Raw genomic sequence first — 17,406 nt, forward strand, 5'->3', positions numbered from 1 at the left:
GTTAGAAGAGCAGCAAGTTGGTGAGCATCATTGATTGTCTACACTTATTACTGCACATCACCAGTGTCTGATGGCCTTCTTGCTGTGCTTCTCAGCCTGTGGCCTTCCTATGTACACCTTTGATAGCCACAAGCAGCATCAGCAAGCGTGGCAGATCCAGGAAGGCCTTGGGAAGGAAGGAGAGGAGGTTTCTAGATGTGCAATTTAAGCATCCGAAGTGGTTCTTCTTTCTGAGAGCTGCCTGCTATTAGAATTGGGAAAGGAGCTGCCTAAGTGCCCTTGGCTTCAAGTCCAGTGTGACTGCCCCATTCCTGAACTGTGGCACAAGTTTTTGCCTTACAGATCTCATGTAGGATTACAGCAGAACATGTCATGCTGGAGAGCCAAAGTTTCTCTCCAGTAATGGGTGGGGAGAACAGAGGATGGTCAGTGTTGGCTCTCTAAATGTGGTTTTCTGTTGTAGGTTTCTGGACAATTTTTTAGCCACTCTATGCAAAAATCTCTGGATATTGAAGCACTCCTGAAATGTTTTATCAGAACTACATGAATTCTTTACTAAAGTACCCTTTTGTTGTAGGAATTAAAGCTGTCCTCACATGATGAGGCCCTGTCGTTCGCGTCGTTGATAGATGGGTACTTCAGACTTACAGCAGATGCTCACCATTACCTCTGCACAGATGTGGCTCCTCCGCTGATTGAGCACAACATAAAAAACGGATGCCATGGCCCCATTTGGTGAGGAAAACGTTTGATTGTTGTTTTTCTACTTGAATAATTAGTCCTCTAATACTGCTGCATCGAGATTCTGAGTCCACTGAGGAAATTGGACATTTGGAAAACTGTTAATTACCAAAAGGCTGTAGAACAACTTAAGTTTGCTAAGGATTATATGGCAAAACCCATCACTGTTTCTCTCCACAAAAATTTACTCATCTCTAAAGCCAGTGTTTCCTCATTATAGGAATATTTTGAGGCTTACTCCACTAATAGATATGAAGATCATTGTCTGTTGAACAGATGAAAAAATTTACATAAATAGCATTGAGCTGTATCTACACTGACCCCAGGAGTCCTCGGGTGGATGAACAAAGCCTTCTGTTGTTTCAAATAGCTAAAGCAATTATGTTTCTTTCATAGAATCATAGAACCACAGACTGGTTTGGGCTGGAAGAGACCTTAAAGCTCCTCCAGTTCCAACCCCTGCCACGGGCAGGGACACCTTCCACTAGAGCAGCTTGCTCCAAGCCCTGTCTAACCTGGCCTTGAACACTTCAATCTTTTTGGCTTTTCTTTTTATGTTTGAAGATACAGTATATAGAAAACGGAGAGTTTATGTGTGCACTGTGTTAGATGTGGAATTTCCCCATTAAGCATACTAAGAGCTTAACAAATCTTTCTTCCCTTGCTCTGAGCAGCTAAATGCAAGTGTGTGTAATGCACACAATTAAATCATGTTTTAATAATAAATAACATAAATATTTCTAAGTTGCTGTTACACGTTTTCGTGCCAAATACAGAATTTACTCTCCTATGTCTTTCCTAATAATAGATTTGGGATGCAGCTGCTCATTGGTTGTTTTTCCTCATGTGTACATTGACTCTTTCAGCACGGAATATGCCGTCAACAAGCTGCGCCAGGAAGGGAACGAAACAGGAATGTATGTGCTGAGGTGGAGCTGCACAAACTTTAACCACATTCTCATGACAGTGACTTGTTCTCAAGGCTCAGAGGTACGTCAGCAGTCATCTGATAATGAGCTGAAGACTGGCAGCTGCCTGTAATCCATGCTCATGCATTTGTGTTCTTCAGGGCAGTCACCCTTACGTCTGTGATAGCTGCTGCAGCACAGGGTAGAGAGCTGTACTCGTAGCTTCCTTTTCCCCAGACCCTCTACAAATATGCTGTATCTACAAAGATGATTCAGGACACCCAGAACATTGCCATTCATAGCAATAAAGCTGTGCAAGAACGTGGTTGAAATTAAGCATTTTAAACTCACATGGTGTGAGAATGACATACACAATTTGTCACTGTAACTTAGCTAATGTTTCCTGAACATGGGTTTAATTATACAAGTGTGTTTCTCCTGACACACTGGAAAAGAACAGTGCATGAAGACAGTTCCCTTTACATGCAGAACACCACAGAAGGAGATAGATATACAGCTAGCTGGGGGAACATACTTCTTGAAAGATGATTGATAAGCAGAAGCTCATGATGAGGGATAGCTGAGGGAACCAGATGGTGATGGTGACAGAAAAGAAGAATGCAGGAACTGCACAGAAGTTCAGCTGAAGTCTGCAGTTGACTTGCTGCTTTGGAGAAAATACTTCAGGTGTTCACACAAGGATAATACTAGCATAAACACATATAAACTGCTGTTCTTCCCTTAGAAATACAGGTAAATAGAATCAACTGTGAGGTCAAGAAGGGATACTTGATACTGGGTTCATCTTCTGTAGACATTTCTAAGAGGGCTAAGTGATCAACACTGTCTTCTAAAAGACAGGACAACTTGAAATAACAAATCAGTTGTGCCTTGGAAAACATTCAAGCTCTTTGCAAGGCTTATCAAGAAAAAGGAAAGGTGGCATGAAGCTGTGGTATGGTAGAGGTGAGGAAGAGGCCTTGAAAGGGCTGAGATAGGTAAGTGCATAAGTTTCAGCCCTTTGAAACTGGAAAGTGTGAGCATCAGCATGGAATGGTTTCACTTGTTGAACAATGTGGGTTGTGAAAGGGAGCTGTGGTATTTTTAAGTGGAGATGTTGAAACCATGGTCCAGCTTCTGCAATTCTTGACCAGATGAAGAGAAGATTCCTTCAGGAAGAGTCAGGGCTTCCACACGCTCTCAGGTTCTGCAAAACACACAAGCCATAATTTGGGCTTCTTAGGTGATTGAATCTTCATGTTGCTGCTCTTCCACTCTGTTATTGTAAGTCTTCCTGGGACTGAAAGTTATAGGAATTTTAGGGCTTTTTCTACTGTGTTGGAGTTAGAGGACCCTGGCATAGAGGCAAGTGATTACTGGTCCTACGTGTGATTTCGAAGGCTTTTGGGAAGTTTTTGTGGCTTTACAAACATTCTTTCACTCTAATGATTATATTTTGTCTTTTTCTCCCTTCCCCCCCAATAGCAGATGGGAAATAGTTCAGTCCAGTACAAGAACTTCCAGATTGAAGTGAAGAAAGGCGGGTACTTCCTACATGGATCCAGCAAATCTTTCTCATCCTTAAAAGAGCTGATGGATCACCTGAAGGGACAAATACTCCGGACAGACAACATAAGCTTTACACTGAAGAGGTGCTGCCAACCAAAACCAAGAGGTAGTGTGCCCTTTAAGAGGGGCAACAAACTTTGTTGTTGAAAGGAAACAAACTCCAAGGATGAGAGGCGTTCTTGGTGTCTCATGTGTTCTGTGTCCCCATGTGAAGCTCATTGGTTACTTAAGAAGTGACATTTAAGGTTTCTTCCTTCACTGTGGAGGAGGTGTCTTCTCAAAAAGCAAACCCAAGCCCTGTGAACAAGGTTTTAAGGGTTTCCTTTCCCTGTTACAAGCTCAGCACAGGATGCTCAGGGAGTGGTACTTCTCATGAGCCTTCTTTGGGTGAACTCCTCCCATGACACTGAGAAAAGTTCTGGTTTCCCTTCTTGCACCTCGAAGCTGGGCTGACCCTGTAGAGGTGGCCTCTAGATTTGTCTGAAAGGAAAATGTCCCAGCTGACTCAGAGCCATGGGCTGCAGTGCTGTGGTGAAGCAGGGACCAGGGAAGGTTCTTCCTTTGCTTCACCGCATCACGTATGCCAGGCAGTGTCACCATTCAGCACGTCGTGTTCCTGTGGCAAAGGAGGGTTGCAGCCTGCAGTGGCTGTGTGGCAACCTCTGGTTGGAAGCTTGTTTGCTCTCATGTTGAGCTGTTGTTTAGTCTATTAATCATGAAGCAGAAGGAAAGCTGGCTCTGCAACTGTTAGCAAGCAGAACAGCCTTGGAGTCAGTAAATCCATCTGCGAGGTCAGCTTTGAGAGGGCTGGGACAAGCCTGCATTTGTTAAACTGCCCATGCCAGCGCTTACTGAAATGGTTTGCTATAAGCAAGTGTCTTGCAGCTGAGTTTTGTCTGAAAGGGGAAACACAGTGGTGTGATTGTGTGATCTGATAGTGGTTTTCTGTTAGAAGGGAAATAACTGAGCTGCATTAATTACCTGCTTGTTCTGATGGTTTTAGAGCAGAGTTTTCTGTAGATGGACACTGAGCTTAGCAGCACTTTGAGGAACCCTGTCTGGAGCATGGAGAGGTTATACGTTGTGACTGCATTTTGACAGCTGTATGTGGAATAAAATGAAATGAGTCAAGGAGTTGACTGCCCACTTCAGCTTTTCACTGGAATTACAGTGGGAGCCAGCACATTATCTGTGCCTATTCTGCCTATTCCCTGTTTAGGGTATTTTTTTCCCTTCTTTTTAAATCTATTTTATTGGTTATTCACAAAGAGGTTTAGGGGATGCAGAAATAAAGCTGGTTTCCAGTGTATGGTTCATGACTGGTTGTTTTCGGAGTCCTAGATCCCAGTTTAGCCCTGATGCACATGTGCTGCTCACAGGAATGGGAAGGCCAGATGCACACAGACATCTAAAGCCATTGTACTGTAATAAATAAAGCCTGCTGTTCAACACAGGAAGACAAAACTCATGTGCAAGGCGTTGGGATCTGACCATGCCTCTCCCTCACCAGAAGCAGTGGGGAGGAAGAACCAGCCTTTTGAGTCTTTTCCTTCTGTTCATTTCCCATTCCCCAGTTTAATTCCAGTGCTCTGGAAACAGACTGTTGGTGTTTCCCAGGGTGCAAGAAGTGCTCAAGGAGGTAAAAAGAGGAAATGAGACTCCAGCTACCTCTTAACCCATCTGCACACTGCAGGAGGGACTGTGTGGTATTTTACTTAGCGTACGGCAGAGGTATCGCCTCTTGTAGTCCTGGGTATTCATTTGTGCAGTAGCCACTGTTCAGTTTCTTAATATCAGCCCCAATATGGCTAATATTAACATTGTGTGTATAATATAAAATACATAGCTCTGCTGTAGTGAATTCTCTGTTGGATGACAGAAGTTACTTGAGCAGAACTTAAGTCAAAGTCTCTTCTTTCCTCCCTGCTCATCCGTCTGGGGGTTTACTTTGCAGTAAGCATAGGCAGCAAAGTTACTGACTGAGAAGGGTGGATGCAGTTATTCTGACAAGCCCTAAAGACTCTTTTCTCTCCCTGCCTTCCAGAAATCTCCAACTTGCTGGTTGCAACCAAGAAGGCGCAGGAATGGCAGCCAGTCTATCACCTGGGGCAGCTGAGCTTCCACCGAATCCTTAAGGAAGAAATCATCCAGGTGGGGAGCTGCTGAACTCTGTTTCTCTCTTGTAATCAAACAAGTGCAGCATCCTGTTGTACCCTGTTCAGTAATACAAAATCACCCCATTCCAGCTGGTTCTTTCACTCCCATTTCTCCTCAGCAAAGCTTAAGGAGAATCTTCATTTGTATTAAAGCCTCTTATTGCAGAACTTAATCGTTTACATGTCCTTGTGTGGAAAAAGAAGAGCAGCTTGCAAGTAATGCCTGCCACTAGGAATGAAATTGATATTTGAGCAGGTTTCTAATGGCTGTGGAGAGAGATGCTTCTAAGGTCGTTCTTAAAACACCACGAAGGTCTTCAGAGCTGTTCTTCTGAGGCGCTTTGTTGCTAAATGTGGCTGTATCTGTTAAAGCCTCACGTATCAGGAAACAGGCAGCTTAGAGGTTTAAGATAATATCCTACAGTGAAAAACAAGGGTGAAGTATTCAAAAGCTCTGAAGAGTCTCAGCATTCAAAATCCTGTGTTCCAGACTGATTCAGCACCCAGCTTTTCCATCAGTTGTTTCAATCAGTGATGCTAAATCCTGAACAAACCTCAAACCCCCCAGTGGCTGGAATGCGCAGTCACATTTGATGCTTCTAAAAGACCTGAGCTCTTCAAACATGCACTTAACTGCTTCAGTTAAACAGAAAGGTTTGGGGGTTTTGTTAACTTGCATCAGTGCCCAGAGAGATACGGGTTATGTTAATATTGATGCTGATATTTACAGTCAGGGTGCAGGCTTCCTGCAAAAATATCCCACGGTGGCATCCTCTGTGATTTTAGGAGGAAATTGCTTTCCCAGACAAAGCGTTCCATTGAAGTATTACTTCCTCTAACTTTTGGAAGGACATTAAAGGTTGCCTCAGTAGCAGCTTATTGTAAATAAGAGGCCAGTAATTATTTATTCATTTGGTGTTTAGTCTGATAATGTTAAACCACAGTGAACCTGTGTGATGTTAATGGAGATGTAGTAGCTCTTTTGTGTCAGATGAGTTTCCAGTGGCGAGTATGCTGAGAGAGACCGCTAAAGCAAAGGCTAACACAGTGTCATTGGTTTCTCACTGTGCTAATTATAAGTCTATATGTAGCTAGATCAAGTGGAGGGCTAAGTCCACTCTCTACTTGGAGAAGCAGCATACAGTGCAGATCCAAGTATTGGGGTAAATCTACCCTTGTTTGCTTCATGTCCTGGTTGAAACATGTATTGTGTGTTATGTCTTAGGGTGAGCATCTTGGAAGAGGGACGAGAACACAGATTTACTCAGGGATCCTCAGCTACAAAGAAGATGAGAACGAAGGCTATCAAAATGAGAAAAAGATTAAAGTCCTCCTCAAAGTCTTGGACCCCAGCCACAGAGACATTTCTTTGGCAAGTTTTTCCCTTTTTGTCTGTTGTACTACAGCTGTGACCTCAGTTGTATTTGGTTAACTATGAGAAGCCTTTAAAAGAAGGGCTTGTGCATCTATAGCTAAGGCAATAGGAGATACTGAAGGTGTATCTCACCATTTTAGGCAGTCAGATCTGTCAGTGACCAGCATTTTGGAGTTACCTGCTCATTAGGCAAGCAGCATTAGGTCTGGCTGGAGCACGCCAGCACTGATTTCAGCCTGCACATGTGCAGACCATAAGCACATCCCCGCCATTGCTGACCCTCTCTGTTCCTAGAACACAGTGATTCTGCAGATGGTTTTGTTCCTTGATGCTTGCAGTTGTTAAACACGTGGATGAGTGTGGCAGTGACCAGCAGCTTCATGGCTGACCTCTTTTGCTTCCCAACAGGCATTCTTTGAGACAGCGAGCATGATGAGGCAGGTGTCTCACAAGCACATTGTCCTCCTCCATGGAGTCTGTGTCCGGGATGTTGAAAGTGAGTTTTGGGAATGCCTCTCCAGGCTTGGAAGGGACTGGGCACCGTTCAGTTCAATGCTGGCACGGGGGAGATGGAGGTAGCAGTTGCTGCCTCAGTTCTCAGTGCAGACACAAGTGGAATCAGAAATGCAAGGCAGCTGCAGAGTCCTTTCTGCTAACAAGTTTCCTCATCCAATGCTGTCTTTGAATAAGTGCCTTATGGGCTCTTTCTTGAGGTTGGAATGCCAGAGTGATAGTGGCAGTGTCCTTACAAACCAGCCTTCTGGCTTCCTTGGGAAGACTTTGCCCTGTGGTCTTTGAAATGCTTTGCTTCAGGTTTGCTGTCCATTTACTACATAAACCCACTCAGCCTTTTCATTTGGACTCTGAACACTGAAATCGCCTTTGGGGAAGGTGAAGTAAAGACATTCAATAACCATCGTGCCCTGGGGAGAGGGGGAGATGGTAACAGGCCATTAGATCACTCCAGACACTGGTTACTGCAGTACTGACTTTATGTTCCTGATTTCACAGACATCATGGTTGAAGAGTTTGTTGAATTTGGGCCTCTGGATCTGTTTATGCATCGGAAAAGTGAAGTTCTGACAACTCCTTGGAAGTTCAAAGTTGCCAAACAACTTGCGAGCGCACTGAGCTACTTGGTAAGAGACCTCTCGACAGAAGCATTGCCTGTAGCTGCTACAACCTGATGCTCCCGAGGTTCCATGTGCCTCAGTAACTAAGGAATTTGCTTTCTCAAGTGGGACTGTACAATGTATGGGATATTCCTTTTGTATTCATATTGTTGCTTTAAATAAGGAGAAAGAGCCTCAGAGGAGGTCGTGAGCTCCGTTTTATCAGCAGGCCATGTGCCTGCAGTGATGCTCTTTGTGGAAAAGGAATATTATGGTGCCTAAGAGTGAACAGTACATTTCCCTATTCCCCCTTTCCCTGTTTTTCTCTAGGATAATTTCTTCCAAGCTGTATTTTTACGTTTCAGCTTGGACTATTTTTCAGTGCTCCCCTATGTCGTGGGTATGTCAGAACACTTGCAGAGCACTGAGAACTGCACTCACTGTTCTTTTCCTTCCTTCCCGCAGGAGGATAAGGATTTGGTACATGGAAATGTGTGTACTAAAAACATCCTATTGGCAAGAGAGGGAATTGACACTGAATATGGTCCCTTCATAAAGCTGAGTGATCCAGGAATACCAATAACTGTGCTGACCAGACAAGGTATGGTACAAGAATTGGATTGCTTTCTTTGGTGGGGAAGGGGAAAGGAAGAAATTATAGAACCCCAGCCTGGTTTGGGTTGGAAGGGACCTTAAAGCTCCTCCAGCTCCAACCCCTGCCACAGGCAGGGACACCTTCCACTGGAGCAGCTTGCTCCAAGCCCCTGTGTCCAACCTGGCCTTGAGCACTGCCAGGGATGGGGCAGCACCTCATCACCCTCACTTTTTCCTTAGAGTATATCTCTACCATTTATACCAGCTAGACCTGGCTCCAGTATAGAAGTAGCCAGCTTTCACAAATCTGAAAAGTAAGTAAGTGAAAGAATGTTGCTGATGGAGGGTGCTTGTTTTATTCATTTCTCTTAAAAACTCACTTAAGTCAAGTGAGATAATGCAGAAGGAATCTCAGTTTCTGGATGGCTCAAGGCACCACCTTGTAAAATGCACAGGAACACCCTCGAGAGAACAGGGATTTGGGCATGAAGATTTGCCTGAAGGTGGACAAGCAGTGCAGCTTTAGTTTAGCTTAGTTAAGCGGGTGTTAGACCAGAATAACTGAGTTAGAAGGCTGTTTATTGAGTCCCTTGATACTAACTCCAGAACGCATTGATTCTGCATTTGATCTCAGAATGCGTCGAGCGAATCCCCTGGATTGCACCCGAATGTGTTGAAGACTCCAAAAATCTAAGTGTTGCAGCAGATAAGTGGAGCTTTGGTACAACACTGTGGGAAATCTGCTATAATGGAGAAGTCCCACTGAAAGACAAGACGTTAGCAGAGGTAAAACTGTGTTCATAACCCTTACCTTCACATCTCCGATACAGCCTCTTTGGCGCTGCAGTTTCCATACCCAACTTGAATTGCTTGCACCTTGCAGGAAATCCAGCTCAGCTGGACTTGGTAAGGGGCTGATTTGTGTCAACTGCCACAGGTTGCAGCAGGAATTCATGTCCTTGCTGTAGAAATTGCTCATTATTGCTTCAACCTGACCTTGTGGAGCATTCTCAGTTAAACAGAACTGCTGCTGCTCTCACATTTGCCCTTTCCTAATCACTGTGTCCAGTTACAAAGTGATGGAGGTTCTGCTTACAAGCAGTTGGGTGGTTCTGTTCTTGCTTGTGTCTTTTAGCTGTTGGTTCAGAACTAGTCTCCCGTGGGACACCATTATTCACTATGAAATCTAAAAGACATTAAATAAGCCTTGTCCTGCCTCCCTGCTGCAGTGTCTGTTCAGCGCTGCTGGAGGCCCTCAGCATATGTTCCAAACATGCTTTTTGTCTCTTGAAGTGTTGCTGTGTTGGGAAGGGGATGGAGCAAAGCAGCTGCTGCTCATCTGAAGGAAATGACTGAGTCCTTGAGTTATTACAGGAGGTGGCTGAAAGGAACTGGCTGCCCAGGGTGCAGTCCCCTTCCTGCATGTGGAAGGCAGAGCTTAGGAAAGTCCATCCTCATCCCATCTGCCCCAAAGCTGGTACCTTCTCAGGGGCTGTGAAGAGCAGGCAGTGCTGTGGTGTTTCCCTGGTGAGCATTTCCACTCAGCCATTTGTCCCAGTGCATAAATAACGTGGCAAACCAGGAGGAAAAATCACTTCAGAGTGTTGTAGAACCTTCATGTGTTTTAAGTGGTTGCTCCGAACTACACCAGATTCAGCACAGTAATAATTCTCTGTGGGTAGGAGATGGTGAAGAGGATGAGTTCTTGTCAAAGTAGAAGCCCACAGTGAGTTAAGGACCCAACGGTCACATTTTCTGCTGTAGAACACAGGTGTATTAAGTTAAAAGCTGCAATTGAAGCAGGAGTTTCCCTTTGCACCTTACAGAAGGAGAGGTTCTACGAGGGGCATTTTGTGTTGGCGACACCATCGTGCAAGGAGCTGGCTGACCTGATGAAGCAGTGCATGAACTATGACCCCCATCAGAGACCCTTCTTCAGAGCAATCATGAGAGACATCAACAAGCTGGAGGAACAAAGTAAGGCCTTGGCTTTGGGATAGGAATGGCTGCTTTATTTGGCCAAGGCAGGACCCTCCAGGGGCATTCTCCCATGTGTCTGCTTGTATTGATGCCAGGAGTGTGGTGTCCCTGCAGAAATGGAACTAACCCTTTGTGCAGACGAGTGCAAGTGGGATGTGTTTAATTCATGCTGTATGTGTGGCTGCAGTTGTGTTGGTATTACTGCTGGCTCATTTGATGGTCCATATGTCATACAACAGCTTTATTTCCAACCTCTGAGCTCCATGAGACCTCCACAGGGCTCAGACAGCTCTGATTCCTGGCTCATCTTCTGCTGAAGTTCCTACAAAGCAACTAGCAGTCAGTCAATAAAGGGCATAATTTTGCCTCCCGTATCTAGTAATATATAATCATGGAAGCTGAGTAACTACTAGAGGGTGGGAAGTATAGCAAGGGAAGGCGAGATGTCTGGAAGGAGACCCAGCAAGCAACCCACAAGGCGAGGGGGAACATGAGCAAGTGACAGACTGGCACGTATGAGTGGAAGGAATTCCCTGTCAAACAGGAGGCAGGATATAAGTAAGGGAAGTTGTGACAGCAGGGGTAGACACACTAAGAACAGCTCACTGGCAGTGAGCAAGGATGCCTAGAAGTGTCCAAGATGTCCTGGCAGGAATCTGTCTGACCTGAGACTTTTTTCCCACCCTTAGATCCTGACATTGTCTCAGAGAAGCCCTTTACAGAGGTGGATCCCACTGTCTTTGAGAAGAGATTCTTGAAAAGAATCCGTGATTTGGGAGAGGTAAGAGGAATGTTAGGAGCAGAACACGGATACGTGTGTGTACACACAGCTGTGTGTGCTTTCTATGTCACAACAGGAAGATGGGAATCATAAATGCCCAAAATAGCATGTCAGTAACTGTGGTTAGCAAGTGCTGTGTTAAATAACACTGTTCCTTCTTTCTTTTACAATCAGGGCCACTTTGGCAAGGTGGAACTCTGTAGATACGACCCAGAAGGTGACAATACAGGGGAGCAAGTGGCTGTTAAATCCCTGAAGCCAGAGAGTGGAGGGAATCACATCGCTGATCTCAAGAAGGAAATAGAGATCTTGAGGAATCTTTATCATGAGAACATTGTCAAATATAAGGGAATTTGCACAGAGGATGGTAAGTCTTCATGGTGAATATTAAAAGTGCACACTAAAAGGGTTGTCCTTTAAAAATGAAGCGTTTTAAAAAGTAGAACAGTCTCAGTTCAATGTTAGGGGTTTGGGTCATTTTCTTTATGGAAAAAGCAGCAATTTACCATAGAATCCCAGCCTGGTTTGTGTTGGAAGGGACCTTAAAGCTCCTCCAGCTCCAACCCCTGCCACGGGCAGGGACCCCTTCCACTAGAGCAGCTTGCTCCAAGCCCCTGTGTCCAACCTGGCCTTGAACACTGCCAGGGATGGGGCAGCCACAGCTTCTCTGGGCAACCTCTTCCAGTGCCCCCCAAGGCTTATCTCTGAAGCCTTGCTCCTGCCCGTATCTGTGCTGGGCAAACCTGGATGTGGACATCAGGGTCAGTGTTCTCACCAAACCCATATGAAACTGAGCACCTGGGCAGGGTGAGGGGGTCTGTTCAGGAGTGAGCTGACCATCACAGCTGGGTCATCACCCCTTAAACCCAGAGGTCAGTGTTGGAAGCATCCATTATTCATAGAAGAGAGCTCTCCTGTTTTATAGTTTTGCTTTTCAGTAGTGATTGTTCTAAGCCAGTATTAAAAACTTAAGGCACTTTGAAGTTCAGTAACTGTCCTGCCTGAATGGATTCTCTACTGGGTTGTGCAGGGACTGTCTCTGGGGTTTAGCCCATAGTGTGGCCACGCTCACATGAAACCATTAAAAATGCTGCCAGTTAATGGTGTGAGAAGGGTAATGTTAAACCCTCGCTCTGTTGTTAGGTGGAAGTGGGATTAAACTCATCATGGAATTTCTTCCTTCTGGGAGCCTGAAGGAGTATCTGCCACGGAACAAGAACAAAATCAACCTGAAACAGCTTCTCCGATACGCGGTTCAGATCTGCAAGGTGAGCCTGGCACCAGAGCCTTCTGCAGCTCTTCTGCTTGTGTAGTTTAATCTTTAATTGAATACAGGGAAGGGGAGGAGAGCAATGCCCAGCGAACAAAACCTTTCTCCTTTGTCCCAAGGCCCTGGATCCTGAAGCAGTCCCTCCTGTGCTTCAGGAGCTAGGGAAGGATTACCAGGTCCCCTTGCCTGAAAGCTTATGATAAGAAGATGGGTTTGTGGTTAACGGTGGGCTGGGCAGTGAGAAGTGTAGGCACAAGCTGCCAGTTGTGGCAGCACGCAAAGACCTGCTGCTGCCAAGGGGAAGCTGGAGAAAGCGATGTGAGTTGGAGCGAGTAGTGTAAAAGGTTTTCTCCTCCCTCAGGGAATGGACTACTTGGGCTCCCGTCAGTACGTGCACCGGGACTTGGCAGCAAGGAACGTCCTTGTTGAAAGCGAGAACAGAGTGAAGATTGGGGACTTCGGTCTCACCAAAGCCATCGAGACAGACAAGGAGTACTACACAGTCAAAGACGACCTCGACAGCCCTGTCTTTTGGTAGTAACTCATAACTCATTTCCTTTAAGCAGACTGTGCAGCGCAGTAACTCGTCTGCTCCTGCAGACTTTGGCTTTCAGGTGTCCTGAAGAGTTTTCTGGTTTTGGTAAGAGACTGAAATACACAACAACAGAGCAAGGAAAATAAATGAAGGCCCAGTATCAGAGGAAGCAGAAGGCACCTGGTAGACTACACTTCCTTACCTACTCTGTGCCATTTATTTCTTCCTGCACTTAAAACCTTAATTCCCATGATTTTTAGTCTGCTTTCACAGCGACTCACTGTGTAACAGTTCTCCCTCATTTGTTACTTCTGTGGCATCTCAAGCCCTATGGACACGTTCATGTATGTGCAAGGACTCTCCAAACGCAGAACGTGTCCCTTTAGTTCACTTTAAATACAGATGGGTGGTGCATACGTGAGATTTGTGTGGCTCTGGATGAAGATTAACACTGTTGTGCTGTGTCCACAGGTATGCCCCAGAATGCTTGCTTCAGAGTAAGTTCTACATCGCCTCGGATGTCTGGTCATTCGGGGTGACACTGTACGAGCTGCTTACCTACTGTGACTCGGAGTCCAGCCCCATGGCAGTAAGTGGTTGGGAAGGAAATGGCTGCTCAAGTAGCTTTAATCGGATATAGAATCATGGAATAGTTAGGGTTGGAAAGGACCTGAAGATCATCCAGTTCCAACCCCCCTGCCATGGGCAGGGACACCTCACACTAAAGCATCTCACCCAAGGCTCTGTCCATACATATATTATATATAATAAATATTTTGGGGAACAAGAAGTGGATGACTCTCTGACAAAAGCAGCCCTTATGGTTGTCTTTCACTAAAGAGCCTGTACAGAGGCAAGTTGTGACTGCACATCCTGCTGAGGAAGCTGCATGTAAGCGTTACTATTTCCTACTGCAAGTATTCGGTGTGTGCTGTCTCTACAACGAGCACCCACCATTCGTTTTCACTTTGGGATGCAAAGCCCACCTTAATGGCAAGCTGGAACTCCCTGCATTAGTGCAGGGTAGGGGATGTGGGGCTCACGCAGCTCTTTCCACAGGAGTTCCTGAAAATGATCGGCCCCACGCAGGGGCAGATGACGGTGGCGCGGCTGGTGCGGGTCTTGCACGAGGAGAAGCGTTTGCCACGGCCACCCAGCTGCCCAGAGGAGGTAATGGCTGTACCCATGTGTTTGTTGTATTGGTGCCTGCCCTTTAGCACCAAGTAGCACCAGATCCCGGTGGGAAAACCTGCTAAAAAGGCATTTCTGGGGTTTTTCTGATACTGATGTTCCCAAGTTTGGGACATCCCTTCAGAGGGGTGAAGGACTTTGCTTTAGCATCTGGATTCATGTAAAATGCATTCAGAATCCTTCTGATTTTTGAAATATGCATTTCCTGGGTGTGCAGAACCCAGATTGAGCAACACCACGGTTCTAGCTGTCAGCACTACCACTGCATCAGTTGCTTGCACTGTCAAACATACACCTTTACTTCAACAAACAACCCCCCACTAATAGCATGTATTAATTCTGATCAAAATCCAAGGCATGTTTCTGTCACTGTTCATTCCTAAGCAGTGAGAATCTGCTCCATTACACTTACTGGAAAAAACAAATCAGAATCCCAGCCTGGTTTGTGTTGAAGGGACCTTAAAGCTCCTCCAGCTCCAACCCCTGCCACAGGCAGGGACACCTTCCACTGGAGCAGCTTGCTCCAAGCCCTGTCCAACCTGGCCTTTTAATCCTATCTGTTGCCTTTTTAACAGCTTTGGGGAAGATGTTTGTTCCCAAAAGCTTTGTCCAGGTAACAAAGCCCATGTCCAGGGTTAGTAACTTGGGTTCGTTTGAACCAGAGACTCGCAGAGTGATTTGGGTTGGGATGCTACACTCCTCCCTTTATAAACTCCTCCTGTTGTCGTTAGGTGGACCAGCTGATGAGGAAGTGCTGGATCTTCAAGCACGACGAACGGACGACCTTTCACAATCTGATCCAAGGATTTGAAACCATTATGAGTAAAATGTAATTCATGGTTTTGTAGATCCTGTCAGTACCTTCCATGTGCGTCAACACAGAAATGCCCAAAACCTGTCATTGTTTTTTATATAACTACTGTAATTTGTACTCTGACTGTGCTAATGTGGTTTAAAGGAGCCTTTTTCCAATAGTTTTCCTTTTGAATTTTAGTCAACAGTTGGATCAAGTGAATTAAAAGGTATGGCAGAAATAATAGCTTCAACTCTTCTTGCTGCTGTTAGTGCGAGGCAGTTTTAGCTTTAGCCCATTATGGTCTTGCCACAATGTGAACTACCGTGATGTCCGACCATGTTCTGCGTGCTATCTGTGGCATTGCAACAAGTCTGCTGGGCACGTGTGGTCCTTGAAGACCTGAACTATGTAAGAGGATTTAATGCAGTAGGTTAGTTTTCATGGGGTTTTGAGGTTTAAAAGAAGTTTGCCAAACAGCCTCCATGGACACTCCAGTTTTCATCACAGAAACCCAAATCTAGCATAAAAACCCAGAGAAGACAAAGGAATGTGCTGGTCTTACCCCGTCTGCAGTTCTGAGCAATTCACATAGTGAAAAAAGAACTACTTGACTGTGGTGATGGTCCAAAAAGCAACCCCCAAAAGCACGGCTCGACATGTAGAGCGTCCCATTTCTGGATGAATGCAATTGCTTTTCCCCTCCCACACGACCCATTTGTACCTGCTGAAGTTTCCACTGGTTATGTAGCCATTAAACCTACAAACGCTTCTCAGCCGGCACCGCAGTGAGCTCTGGCGCTGTGAACTTCATTACATACTTTGGGAATGGAAAAGAATAGGAATCCATGTACAGGCTGCAGGGGAGAGCTCCCCTAACCAAGAATTAGCTAAAAGCAAGGACTGAGCATCTCGGATGAGGAGCTGAAGACCTGGAGCCTTCCTGTGACCAGCAGTGCCGCGCACATCGCGTGTAAGGTTTTGGTCAGTGGTTTCTTTGGCCAGCATGTTGTATCAGTCAGTTCTGCTGATCTTCTCTAAAGCCTTTCGTTTGGCCTGAGATGGTGACTGGCCTTTTGTTAGGTTGGCTTCTGGACTCAAACCACGCTCATGGCAGGATTAAGGAACTAAAGAGAAGCCAGCGGGGCTGGACTGGGACCACCACCACCACCACTGTAGTGTCAGGACCAGACTGAGCGTTGAACTCAGCAGCAGGTGAAGTGTGGAATGGTGCTTGGCTCGGAGAAGCCACCAGGCTTCAAGGAACAGTGCTTGAACAGGAAACCTTTTGCTGCCCTGTGGTCTAGAACCTGGGCCATCATGCATTGAAAATGCTTTGAAGAGAGTTCTGGCCATACAGAAAGATGTCTTTATATATATATACATATATATATATAATTGTAATTATGAGCTGCAAGGAGGTCAGATTTATTTTTACAGTATTACCTGTTTTTTCTGTATGTACGTCCCTCATGGCCCTGATTTCAATCTGTCAGCGCTTTTGTTACTCTTTATACAAACAAATCCAATGAATAAATTTTCTTTTTCTCCACGTGCCCATCTTTTTAAATCAGAAATTAAAGAGAGGTTTTTAAATGTAACTTCACTGCCCTGGGGATCGCAGAATCCCAGAAGGATTTGGCTTGGAAGGGACCTTAAAGACTGTTGAGTTCCAAAACCCCCCCCCGAACCTTCCACTGGAAGCTGCTCAAAGGTCTCATCTCAGTCTCCCCTCTGGCAGGTTAAAGCCATTCCCCTTGGTTTGTCCCTACAGGCCCTTCTCCAAAGCCCCTCTCCAAGGGTTTCTTGTTGTCCCCTTTAGGTGTTAAAAGGCCAAAATAAGATTTTCCAGTGGCATCAGAACGTGTGACTTCAAAACACCCTTTCCCCACATGAAGTGGTTACTTTAAAGGTAGGCCAGAGCTGCTTTCCTGCCACAGAAATCCACTTTAGCTGTGTACCAACAATTTATTTCTACTGAGAAGCACAGGAAGTTGAAAAAGTTGCATATACAAACAGTTGGACCAAACCAGTACAAGTGCATTGATCAACACACACTGTAGAACCCCAGGAACACCCCTGGAACCTGCACTGCTGGGTGCTGGGCATCCAGCACAGCTGCTGAGAGGTTTTTGGGTGGGAAGGGACCTTAAAGCTCATCCAGCTCCAACCCCTGCCACGGGCAAGGACCCCTTCCACTAGAGCAGCTTGCTCCAAGCCCCTGTGTCCAACCTGGCCTTGAACCAAGTATAAACTAAATGTATGTTCAGTGTGCATCCCGATCATATTACAAAGCTTAAAAGGCAGAAGTTAAGACCTTTTTGTTGCTTTTTGAGTATCACAGATATGGCTTCAGTTTTACCTACAGCAAGATTAAGAAGGACCTGGGCTGTGGCCTCAG

The 17,406-nt window shown here is 45.5% G+C and overlaps 1 protein-coding gene across 4 annotated transcripts in view; it reads left to right on the top strand.

The window, feature by feature from the left end:
• The window catches only part of JAK1 (Janus kinase 1), a 63,409-nt gene extending 47,985 nt beyond the window's left edge, over window positions 1-15,424 (top strand). Inside the window, exons 9-26 of one of the 4 annotated variants that reach the window (XM_057399223.1) lie at window positions 578-735; window positions 1,608-1,731; window positions 3,135-3,324; window positions 5,263-5,369; window positions 6,600-6,746; window positions 7,158-7,245; window positions 7,761-7,888; window positions 8,327-8,462; window positions 9,090-9,241; window positions 10,282-10,432; window positions 11,125-11,216; window positions 11,391-11,583; window positions 12,360-12,484; window positions 12,848-13,020; window positions 13,493-13,610; window positions 14,081-14,191; window positions 14,944-15,041; window positions 15,207-15,424. In XM_057399223.1, coding sequence (XP_057255206.1) covers window positions 578-735; window positions 1,608-1,731; window positions 3,135-3,324; window positions 5,263-5,369; window positions 6,600-6,746; window positions 7,158-7,245; window positions 7,761-7,888; window positions 8,327-8,462; window positions 9,090-9,241; window positions 10,282-10,432; window positions 11,125-11,216; window positions 11,391-11,583; window positions 12,360-12,484; window positions 12,848-13,020; window positions 13,493-13,610; window positions 14,081-14,191; window positions 14,944-15,041; window positions 15,207-15,231 — 2,316 coding nt within the window. In that variant the 3' untranslated portion in view covers window positions 15,232-15,424. Of the gene's footprint in view, window positions 1-577; window positions 736-1,607; window positions 1,732-3,134; window positions 3,325-5,262; window positions 5,370-6,599; window positions 6,747-7,157; window positions 7,246-7,760; window positions 7,889-8,326; window positions 8,463-9,089; window positions 9,242-10,281; window positions 10,433-11,124; window positions 11,217-11,390; window positions 11,584-12,359; window positions 12,485-12,847; window positions 13,021-13,492; window positions 13,611-14,080; window positions 14,192-14,943; window positions 15,060-15,206 lie in introns of those variants that run through there. The other 3 variants (XM_057399224.1, XM_057399225.1, XM_057399226.1) reach the window with 3 other exon arrangements.
• The last annotated feature ends 1,982 nt before the right edge of the window (window positions 15,425-17,406 follow it).

Source organism: Pezoporus wallicus, unplaced genomic scaffold (assembly GCF_028554395.1).
Source record: "Pezoporus wallicus isolate ANWC-B61680 ecotype Strahan unplaced genomic scaffold, APGP_CSIRO_Pwel_v1 contig_11395, whole genome shotgun sequence".
Classification (NCBI taxonomy): Eukaryota; Metazoa; Chordata; class Aves; order Psittaciformes; family Psittacidae; genus Pezoporus; species Pezoporus wallicus.